The 12,432-nt window shown below is 41.5% G+C and overlaps 1 protein-coding gene across 1 annotated transcript in view; it reads left to right on the top strand.

Annotated features, from left to right (window-relative positions):
• Positions 1 to 3,166: 3,166 nt before the first annotated feature.
• The window catches only part of nid2a (nidogen 2a (osteonidogen)), a 99,126-nt gene continuing 89,860 nt past the window's right edge, over positions 3,167 to 12,432 (top strand). Inside the window, exons 1-3 of the mRNA XM_080720865.1 lie at positions 3,167 to 3,552; positions 6,039 to 6,224; positions 7,722 to 7,838. Coding sequence (XP_080576991.1) covers positions 3,328 to 3,552; positions 6,039 to 6,224; positions 7,722 to 7,838 — 528 coding nt within the window. The 5' untranslated portion in view covers positions 3,167 to 3,327. The remainder of the gene's footprint in view (positions 3,553 to 6,038; positions 6,225 to 7,721; positions 7,839 to 12,432) is intronic.

The raw sequence follows: 12,432 nt of genomic DNA, 5'->3' as shown, positions 1-12,432 counted from the left end.
TAAAGGTTCCAATGTGTTCTCCATTTATCGTCCATCCATATTAAATGGATTACCAACTTTAATTAACAAGTGAAACAAAGTAGAATAGATTAAGACATGTAGGCTATCGATCTTAGTAGCCTAGTTTGTTAAAATGTAAACTTTTCTATTAATTTATGTTTTTGCAATAGGCTACTTCCATTCTTTCAATCCTGCTGCAAGTAGGCCTACAAATAGGCTACAAATGAGAAAATAGCAGACCTACAAGCTCACAAGGCGCACTGATGCGACACATTGTGAACTTGTAGATTTGCTTGCTAGTGATAAGTGTATCTCTGTCTTTGTTACTTCTCCATGCATCCATCCATACTAAATGGATTACCAACTTTACAGTTAAAGTAGAATAGATTAAGACATGTAGGCTATCGATTTTAGTAGCCTATTTTGTTAAAACGTAAAACTTTTCTTTGTTTATTGATTTTCTTTGCATCAACAATACGTCACAAGATGTTTCATGAAACGTGCCTTAATAGGCTATTAGCATAGGGGAAAGGGGAAACAAACAGTGGCGTCAGTTCAGAAAAAGCTAAGGTATGGCAACATGACTGGTGTCTCGCAAACGCGCCCAACCTTTGCAACAGGCACGATTACAGTACATTTTATTATTTCCCCCCTGTAGCCAAGGTATGGCAGCTGCCATAGCTTGCCATACCCAATTGACGCCTCTGGAAACAAAGCAAATAAACGAAACAAAGAAACAAGGTGACAAAAAGAGACATGGGCTACTTGCATACTCACACGTACACCCACACATATAGTGCCACATGTGCCACCTACACATACTGTAGGCATGTATTCAAATGTAGGATTAAATACACTGTAGAACAGCATTGCCAAAACAAAATACCTTATGCAGAAACAAATTGTGGAAAATAAATACATGGGCTATATAAATAGATAACAGATATAGATAGAATTAGAAATGTGCAGTGATAACACCAATAGAAATAGAATATATCAGAATAGCACAAACCCATGGGCACTGGGCAGGCATAAAAATCAGTATTTTCTACTTGAGTAAAAGTATCAATAATGCATTGTAGAATACTCTGTTTACAAGAAGTCCAGAATTCAAAATGTACTTGAGTAAAAGTACAAAAGTATTGGCATCAAAATATAATTAAAGAACTAAAAGTAAAATTACAAAATGTTTGAAAATAGACGATCTACAAGCTCACAACGCGTCGCATCAATAGCCTATGTATAAAATAGGGATAAAGTGGATAATGTATGTTTTATAAACTCATAATTGATACCTGTAAAGTAACTAGGCCTAGTAGGCCTAACTAAAGTTTTCAAATAAATGTAGAGGAGTAAAAGTAGGCTACAATATTTGGATCCAAGATTGATTGATTGATTGATTGAAGACTTTATAAGAAGTTTGCATAGAAAAAAAAATAGGCCTACAGTTTCATGACGGTACAGTTCACTGGTACAAGGTCTACTAAAAGGAGATCCTAGGAAAGCACTTGGCTCATTGGAGTAGGCTGGAACTTTGGAAGTAAAAGTATTGGAAATTGGAAATACTCGAGTAAAGTACAAATTGTACATTACTTAAGTAAATAGGCTATAGGCCTACTTAGTTTCTTTACACCACAGAGTTGCTGCTGTTCTGTACGAGAAAGTCACACATCCAATGCAAGGGTTTTACCTATAAAACGTATTTTAGCCTACACGTGTGCGCGCACGCATATAGGCTATATTATGCGTAACACAATTACGCAATGTGACTTTTTCGCTCTTGTAAAAAGAGATAGAGTTACATCCGGATTAAAAATGATCTATTTGTCTTCTCCTAATGCGAGCCAGATGTGGCTTTCCGACAACCCTGTCCTCATCATGTCACTCAGACGAGTCGAGATGGGATTTATGGCTCTTTGAAGTGAGCTGGATCTCTCTGGGATCCGTTCCTTTTCAAAGAGCCGTTCAAAAGACTGGCTCATTTTAGTTTTAGTTATTTAGTTTGTAGATTTTAAGTATAATTACAAATCACTTCAAACCTATACACATTTTGGCCATATTTATAGACCTACATTTCCACCATTTGAAAATAGCCGATCTACAAGCTCACAATGCGTCGCAACACGACGCATTGTGAGCTTGTAGATTTTCAAATCTTGCGATGCATTGTGAGCTTGTAGATCTGCTATTTTCAAATCTTTTTTTCTACAGTTTACTCATTGGAAAACTTGTGAAATAGGACATTTTGCATAATGAGTACTTTGGTACTTTAATTAATTGATTGGTTGATTGATTGATTGATTGATTGATTGATTGATTGATTGATTGAAGAATGTATTAGAAGATTGCAATAGTACAAAATAAAATCACTGGTACAGGGTCAACTAAAAGGAGATCCTAAAAAGCCGAGGCTTATGTCCACAGGAACCACACTTTAAGTATCTCATATAACATTGAAAGACAGACGGATAGAACATAGCACTTTATCTAGGATAACATCAATTTCAAAAGCAGTATTAAGTAGCCTACATTTTGATATCAATACCTTTTGCAGTACATTTTAATTCCGAACTTCTACTTGTGGCAGAGTATTATTTCTGCATTGTAGTACTTAGGTAAAGGTTTTTTTTGTACTTTTCCCACCAAAGGCCCATTCCCACTGGGCCAGATAACAGATGAAAAAATCTCTTTCTCCAGATATTTTTCCATTCAAAGTGGATGGTAGATACAGATAAAATCTGTATCTACCATCCACCACAGATCTACCACAGATCTACCACAGATACTTTTATCTGTGGCAAATCTTTTTTTTATCTGTATCTACCATCCACTTTGAATGGAAAAATATCTGGAGAAAGAGCTTTTTTTATCTGTTATCTGTCCCAGTGGGAATGAGCCTTTAGAAAGGAACGTCTCCCTATACTGCGAACCGAATCCCATCGTTCATTTCAAAGAGCCGTTCTAAAGACCCGATTCGTTCGCGAACGTCCCACCTCTAGCTGTCCAATCAAAACGGCCGCAGACCTCCCCGAACACCTCCTATGCGCTCCTCCCATCCCTCCCTCGCACTAGTCAAGTAAACTCCAGACAGGAGGTGTAGGAGTGAGTCGGTCTACTCTGCACTGCAGCGCACCATCCCTCTCTCTCTTTTCATCTGTCCCTCTGCACACACGCACGCGCCGCTGCGTGCAACGCAACCTGTGTGTGTGAACTCTTAAAAACTCCGCCGCTCGCTGCAAAACTTTCGCAACTGCTCAATGCAAAAGTTGTTGAATTACTTTTAAACGAAACCACCCGGGCTCTGCGTCTGCACAGCAAACTTAAGCAATGGCGAGAGGAGGAGAGAAGAAGTTCAGGTTGTTTCTGCTTGGCTTCTTCTTCTTGTGCTGCGGCGGCGTGTGCGTCGTCACGGCCATCCAGCGGACCGAGATGTTCCCGTACGGGTCGCTGAGCGGCGACCTGACCCTGGCCGAGGGCGACGACGAGACGGCCAAGGTCCTGGCGCTGCCCAAACCTCTGTACTTCTACAGCTCCCAGTTCACTGAGCTCTATGTGAGTATCTGACTGAGATGATGATTCAGTGATGAGCTATGTCTGTGTGAGTTTGGACATTATCCAATGAGCCCAGTGCAGTGGTCCCAAACTTTGAAATTTGAAGGTCTCCCCTTAACTTTGACAGTGTATTACAAATTTGGTTCCACTTGTACGCTATCAAAGTTACAGACTTGTAAGGGTCCATTTAGACCCCCCCAAAGGAACCTGGGGAGAACCACCAGTGTTTCTCAAACTTTCACATTTCAAGCCAAGGTCTCTAACTCTGACAGTGAACAAATGGGAAATGGCAACATATTCTCGTTTACTGTACTCAACTAGGCCTAATAATAATTAATTGGGCTCTTATGCATGATGCTTTGTAGACTAACTGCTGGCAAATATGTACAAATTGCAGTATTGTAACCATGATTGGGGAGGCATGAGTTAGTAGTAGGCTATGGGAAAATTAACATGTGAAAATTACCGGTACATTCAAATCACACTAAAAAGCCTATTGGCTTTGGATTTAATATGATAATTCTCTCAATCCAAATTTCAATTCAAAGGAGGTTTATTGGCATGAGAAAACATACATCAACATATATTACATAGTAGGATACAGTTAACTTGCTTGTAGTTTAGGTACCTACTGGCAATTCAAACTTTGCAGACAATGTTGAGCCTTTCTGTGAATGATGGAAACAATAGACGTGGTCAATTAGGCTTACTTATGACTCTGATGTAGTTCTTCTTTCTCACTGTCTCATGGGCGTGTAATTAATTGTAATACATTACATTGGTGACTTGACTCTTCCAGCAGCACCACCCTATGGTCAGCTAGTACGTTTTTTTGTTTTGCCACATGCAGAGAAGAACAGGAAACAAGAATATGTGGTTAATGACATGTACTGTAAGCTTTTGCAGCGAGTGAAGAAAGTCTAGCATGAAGCTGGGTTGGCAAGGAAGCCAATGTAGACAGGCTCACAGTCTTAACTAAAACACGAGCCAGTGACTGTTTCTACTTTTGTTGTTTAACACAATTCCAAAGCATATAAACAGCATAGTTGTAAACTTGTCGGTACCATTTTCACTTTTCATTGTACAAGCAGCATACTATACATAAGTGTGATAACATTCATGCTCATGGATTTGGTAGGGCATAGGCTCTACCAAATCCATCAGCCCTATAGGCGTACTAATAGTGGAGTTAAGAATCATTTACCTCTGGCTTTTGATGGTGAAGAAACAGACTTACTGTTTAAATACTCACTGATCAAATCATTCTCTTTAGACAGCAGTCGTCTCAACCAAGACAATGGCGAATCCAACGGTGGTGATTAATGCGATCCATTCATTAGCTTAAAGCCGACAACAAGGAGAGTCTCACAGTGCTGAGTAATTTGATTGAATCAGTGATTGGCAGGGCTGTCACAATTATTACATAATCGTCTAATCGTGATTATTTGACATTATCGCAATTATTTTGTCATAATCGTCATAATCGTGAATGTTGAAAAATTTCAGAAATAGTGGAAATAGCAGATCTACAAGCGACGTGTTGTGAGCTTGTAGATCGGCTATTTCCACTATCAATGTTATTTTTTTAAGTAGTAAGTTGTCAAATATGTCAGTAATGTATTTGTATATTTAGGTTATGTGTCATATCTACCATATGCAACTTCAAAGCCTAAAAGCCAAACAGAAATGTAATTATCAACGACAAAAACACAATTAAATCGTTAATCGCCAATTATTTGAGTGACAATTAATCGTCGTGTAAAATGTCATATCGTGACAGCCCTAGTGATTGGTAGGACCTCTACTCACTCTGATGTGAGATACTGACTCTCAACTCTCCGACCTTTTTATTTGTAATAATGTTTAATACAGGTCGTCTGATGATTTCACACAGGGGGACTGAGTTACTAGGGCCCAAGGTGGAGGGGCCTTAATTATTTTATACTTTAGCTATTGAACAAGCTCACAGCGCGACACAGAGTGCTGCGCTGCAAACTTGTAGATCTGCTATCTGTGAAAAGTCGTGAAAATGTGTGCAAATCTTTGAATATATTATGTTCTTTTTAAGCGGAAATTTGGAACTCAAATTTTGCTTCTGGGGTGGTCCCTGGGACTAAATATTTTGAGATGGGGTGTCCGTGGCCAAATACATATCATTTTGGGGGTCCTTCACATGTAAATATTTGAGCACCACTGACATAGAAACATAGGTTTTTAAAAAAAAAACGTAGAAGGATTTGAAATATTCAGACACATTTTCACGATTTAAAAAAATGGCAGATCTACAAGCTCAGATCTACAAGCTCGCTTGTATATCTGTTATTTTTCAATAGTTAAAGCACAAAATGTGAGTGAATCCTTGTACCCAGGGCCCAGAATTTGGTGTGACACCCCTGCATACAATAACTCTCTGTCTCTCTCTCTCTCTCTCTCTCTCTCTCTCTCTCTCTCTCTCTCTCTCTCTCTCTCTCTCTCTCTCTCCCCAGGTGGCCACCAATGGCATCGTCTCGGCCCAGGACCTGCCCATGGAGAAGCAGTATGTGGACGACGGCTTCCCCACGGACTTCCCCGTGGTCGCCCCCTTCTTGGCGGACATCGACACCAGCGGAGGGAAAGGACAGATCTACTACAGGCTGACCGAGACGCCCAGCATCCTCAACAGGGTGGCCCAGGTAACCATGAGAGGCTGAGGGCTGTGTACAACAAACCAGGGACGTGCAGAGAATGGCCGACCTCCAAGCTCACGCTGCGACGCGTTGTGAGCTCGGAGGTTGGCTATTTTCGATGCTTGATTTCTACACAAGAGAGGGGAATTATTTCAACATACGATGTTGCGTTCACGTTCAGGAGAGTTTGGACGAGGCAATTCTCCTGAATTTTATGGCGTGGAAAGAGGGCATTTGCATTTCTTTCACCATAGTAACAAACTACATTCATGGTCTGGAGGGCAAACTCTCCTGCACTTGAATGCAGCATCTTGTGTTGAACGAATTGTGCTCTCTGTTGATTATGCTTAGTTCAGTGTGGTATATATATCACGCACTGAAAATAGCAGACCTCCAAGCTCACAACGCGTCGCGCTGCGACGCGTTGTGAGCTTGGAGGTCTGCTATTTTCGATATTTTCACCAAGGACATTTTAGCCCCTGCCTCTCTAACATTCTCTGTTAGAGAGCCACCCCGTCATCAAATGATTGGCTCGGGAGTGTTTGTGAACTGCTCCTTTAAAGCTGCATGCCATGAAATCACTCCCACTTTATCCTTCAACACTCGACTACCTCTCCCACTGATTAGTTAGATAGATAGTTTTAGTGTATTTCGGTCGGTTGAACAAACATTTGTTTGCTCGAGGACACTGCAAAGTTCACTGGGCCGAGCAAGGTCACAATGAAGAGAGAATGGGAGTAGCTCATCATAGAAGTGAATTAACCAAATGGAACGAGCTGTGGGGGAGCGTGTGTGTGTGTGTGTGTGTGTGTGTGTGTGTGTGTGTGTGTGTGTGTGTGTGTGTGTGTGTGTGTGTGTGTGTGTGTGTGTTATCTGTGTGCAGATTAGGTTATCCATTCACTTGTTCATTTAATTGCTCTTCCTGCCTTCACCTACTCGTTCGTTCGCTAAAGCCCCTTTTCCACTGGCCCAACACCACACCACACCACACCACACCACTCCACACCACTCCTTCCACTTGTGCCAGGTTTTCCACTACAAGGGCCTGGGTAGAGTGGTGTGTAAGTGGTACTAAACGTGGTACTGAAAAGTATCCAATCTAGAGTAGGTCTGAGCTAGGCCAAACAGGGCCAAACACTTCATAATGACTGATCACTCACTGACTTTTCATTTAGACCACCAGGATATAGTTGTAATACATGATAATAGATTATATTGTGTTATAACCACTATTATAATCTAGTATAGTGTTTTATAATTATCATAGTAATACATGAATACTTTATAGTGTGTTATAATCACAGTTATAATCCATTATAGTGTATTATAATAGGATAGTTGTAATACAAATTTATATTGTATTATAATCACAGTTAAAAGGGTCAATTTGTTTCTTACCGATAGGGGTACTTTTGTGTAATGGAAAATGTAGATATTTTTATGTGGTGTGGTGCTGAAGCTGCAGTCGAAAAGGGGTTAATTCTCATTCATTCGGCTGTTCAGGAGGTACACCGAGGATTCCCAGACGCAAAGTTCACGCCCACGCATGCCGTCGTGGCCACGTGGGAGAACGTCGGGGCGTACGAGGAGCCGAGTCGCACCGCCGGACCCACGAACCAGGTAAGAGACAAGAGAGTGAGGAGCGGATGGATCGATAGATCGATCTACTATTAGTGCTCTACTATGAGCTTGTAGATCAGCTGTTTTCACTAGTTTGGGTCACGGGCTCAAATGTCTAATTTCTCTTTTGGGTCTCGAGCTAAACATTTTGGGAACCACTGGGTTGAAGTGTAAATAGCCTGTGAGTTCTTATCTTTCACTATGCGCTCGTTTGCAGTGGTGGAAAAAGTACTGGTGGAAATCAATACTGCAATATAGAAATACTCTGTTATAGGTAAAAGTCCGGAATTAAAAATGTACTTGGGTAAAGGTACGAAAGTGTACTTAAAGTACAAAATGTTTGAAAATAGCAGATCTACAAGCTCACAACGCGTCGCGATGCGACGCGTTGTGAGCTTGTAGATCAGCTATTTTCAAAGGGCCACAGTATAAAATAGGGCTAAAGTGGATTAATGTATGTTATAATATCATTATTTATATCTGCAAAGTAACTAGTAACTCAAGTTTTCAAATAATTGTAGTGGAGTAAAAGTACAATATTTGAGATCCGAGATGTAGTGGAGTAGAAGTAAAAGTATTGGGAATTGGAAACACTCAAGTAAAGTACAAATACTTCAAAAGTGTACTTAAAGGAGTAGTTCACCCCCAACATGACTTTTTTTCTATTGATTAGTCACGCCATGGAGAGTAGAGTTCAATAATATTTTTTGGTTTTTGTCACATTCCTAAGACAAAAAATTGATTTGAGTAAATTTACCCCCATTGATTCCGGATGGTGACCCGTTTCGAAACGGGTCACCATCCGGAATCAATGGGGGTAAATTTATTGTTATCACATTTTTGTCTTAGGAATGTGACAAAAAACAAAAAATATTATTGAACTCTACTCTCCATGGCGTGACTAATCAATAGAAAAAAAGTCATGTTGGGGGTGAACTACTCCTTTAAGTACAGTACTTAGTTACTTTACACCACTTGGAAGGCGTGTACTTGTCTTTCCTTGTGTGAGCTGTAATTTGCCCGGAGTGGGAAAAGAAGAAGAAGAATACGAGAGAGCGGGGGTTCTATTTATAGCCCTCCCCCACCCACCAATTTGCCTCTTGACCTTATGCAGGGGTGACAGGACATCTTTAGGGGTCATCAGCATGTGTCCCCCTCCCCCGTCCTCATCCTCCCAGCTCGTTATCCCCCTACTGTTCACGCGCGCACGCACATGCACGCGCACACACACACGCACACACACACACACACACACACACACACACACACACACACACACACACACACACACACACACACACACACACACACACACACACACCAGGGACATGCTGGGCCCCTGATTCAGCCCGGGAAAAAGAGTTGCAGAGGCCCTCATTGCGCGCTATAGAGAGAGATCTCTCTCTATAGCGCTGCTGCTACTCAAAGATGTGCCATTTCAGATCATGACAAGTGACAAGCCAGTGGGCCAATTACATGAGTTATATTTCGTCGTTGTCGGGTGGAAACCTTGTATGTCCAAAACCGTTTGTTTTGTATTCATCATTTTCAAAAATGATTTAAACTAATTAAACAAAAGAAATTTGAAACTTGGAGATACAAGGTTTCTGCCCGACAGTGACGATTTACTTTGTTGGCCGCCCAGCCCCCAAAATGGAACGAAGGCCGACATTTTATTTCGATTTTTTTCCTAATGGCCGGCCTGGACCGGCCGGGAATGAATCGGCCGTTCGGGAGTTGTCCCGCTTTTCCCAATGGCCAGCATGTCCCTGACGCACGCACGCACGCACGCACGCACGCACACACACACACACACACACACACACACACACACACGCACGCACATCATAGTCTTGTTTTTCACACTCGAGTGGACACTGACTTCTCTGTTTCGTCGTCCAGTTCACGGCTTTAGTGTTAAGCTGAAACTGTAACCAAATCTGATCATCTCTATTTCTAGGGTGGGTAAAAAAATAAAATAAAAAAATAAACATTCGATTAAGCCTGTGACAGTAGCTTCAACAAAAGAGTGTTGGTCTTAACCATTTAAAGGAGTAGTTCACCCCCAAAATGACTTTTTTCTATTGATTGCTCACGCCATGGAGACTTGAGTTCATTAATATTTTTAGTTTTTTGTCGCATTCCTAAGACAAAAAAAAGTAAAAAATTAAAATCCCCCCCATTGATTCCAGATGGGGACCCAAATGCATTCGGGTCCCCATCTGGAATCAATGGGGGGGATTTTAATTTTTTACTTTTTTTTGTCTTAGGAATGCGACAAATGCGGAATCAATTTATTGTAATTAAATTATTTTCTTAGGAATGTGACAAAAAAAATATTTTTTATTGTAAAAATTATTGTACTCCATGGCATGAGTAATCAATAGAAAAAAAGTCATTTTGGGGGTGAACTACTCCTTTAAGCTGTAAATACTTAATTGCTCACCAAATAGTCAAGACATGTTGTGAGCTTGAAGATCGGTTACGTTGTTGCCTGAAAGTGATTAACCACATCCGTGGGACACTACACTAGGCCCTAGCTCCCTTTTTGTCCCTCTACACACCAAATCTCGTCACCGAAAAATAGCCTATCTGCAAGGCGACTGCGTATTTCCCGGTGAACCTAAGCGCAACGGTGGGGGCTTGGGAGTGTGGGGAACACGCACCACTGACTATTGCTGATGATGGAGAGGTTATATAGCTTAGCCTTTATATATTGAGAATGAGAGGCACTCTTGCCGATTTAGTAAGAAATACGCGGTGGCATCTGCAAGAGCGACTATTTTTTTCCGCCAAATGTTTCCCCCAGAATATGGTCGGCGAGGGTTCACGTGCTTGGTTAATTAAGTTTGGAGCCGGGGTCCTGAGAGGCGATATCTGTCAGTACCACTGAAGTTCTTACCAGTAGCACTGACGTAAGGGCGTTATATATCACCAGGTGCTGAAAAGCTCCTGACGTTATTGCAGGGGTCTTCAACATTTTCAGGCCAAGAACCTCTTAGTTGAGAGAGAGATGAAGCAGGGACCCCCACAACCTGTTCATAGATTCCATATAGTTTCATCGTTTGACAGCACAATCATCAGTGTATTTTGGATTCATGTCAATTTGTGTTTTCAGATATTTAACCACTTGAACCGTCAATACTTAATAAACTTGACCTTTTACTCTGTACTTAGTCTGCTCTTTTTCCCCTCTACACCAAAGCTCTTTGCCGAAAATAGCCGATCTACAAGCTCACAACGCCTCGCAGCGCGAGGCGTTGTGAGCTTGTAGATCTGCTATTTGTGGCTAAAGTTCTCAGAATATGGACGCTACGGTTCAAGTGGTTAATATAAAAAAAGGAGAAAAAGAAATCACTCAAAGATTTGGAGGACCCCCTGTAGTAACTCTGAGGACCCCCTAGGGGTCCCGGACCCCCTGTTGAAGACCCCTGCGTTATTGGATTCTTCATAACGGGGATCGCGAGCTCCAGTCTCTGGGAGGCCCGCTGGCTTTTATGGCCCTTTTATTGAGGAGAATCAATTGAGCGCGGTCTGACTCCGACTGTGGCGCGGACAAAAATGTAAACACGGGAAACTGATTTTACACGCCGCTCGCCTCGGGGGGCGAGGGTGGGGGGTCGGCTGGAGACAAGCGTGGCTTAGAAGCAGTGGTGTAAAGTAACTAAGTACTTTTACCTAGTAGTTCTGTACTTATGTACAGTTTTGAGCTATTTGTACTTTGCTTGAGCGTTTCCAATTTCCAATACTTTTTTTTACTTCTACTCCACTACATCTTGGATCCAAATATTGTACTTTTACTCCGCCGCATTTGTTTGAAAACTTTAGTTACTAGTTACTTTTCAGATATAAATTATAATATTATAAAACACTTTAGCCCTATTTGATACCGTGGCTATTTGAAAATAGCCGACCTACAAGCTCACATTGCGACGCGTTGTGAGCTTGTCGTTCTGCTATTTTCAAACATTTTGTACTTTCACTTTTGGTACTTTAAGTGCATTTTGACGCCAATACTTTCATACTTTTACTCGAGTACATTTTGAATTCAGGGCTCTTCCTTTTAACGAACTACATCTACGTTGCAGTATTGATACTTTTACTTAAGTTACAAAATGAGAGTACTTTTTCCCACCACTGGACGAGCGCGGCTTTAGAAGTGGGCTTGAGTTTGTCTGGAAGAACAGGGGGGGGGGGGGGGGGGGGGGGGGGGGTGGAGGGGGGGCTCCTCATACGACCCCCCCCCACCCACCTCCGAACCAGCGGCGGCTCCAGAGAATTGTGACTGGGGGTGGGCTATGGGGGAGCTGGCTTTTTTAAAGCAGGGGCTAATACATTTTGGTAACAATAATGAATAATACTAAATACTGGCTTAGGGTATTGATCACTGAACAGACCAGATCATTGATAGTTTTCAGCTCCAAATCCGAGTACTGTAGGTGATCGAATATAGGGTTTTTGTGAGGCTGAAGATGCTTTCCAGCATAAAAAGTACAGTTTCATAGCATGGTTTACATAGAAGTCAGTCAACTGTCTTTCACATATTCATATATATTTATATATATATTTTTCATCACAATTGGGTGTGTGGGGT

Source organism: Nannobrachium achirus, assembly GCF_963921795.1.
Source record: "Nannobrachium achirus genome assembly, chromosome: 24".
Taxonomy (NCBI): Eukaryota; Metazoa; Chordata; class Actinopteri; order Myctophiformes; family Myctophidae; genus Nannobrachium; species Nannobrachium achirus.
This window is presented reverse-complemented; position numbering and strand designations above follow the sequence as displayed.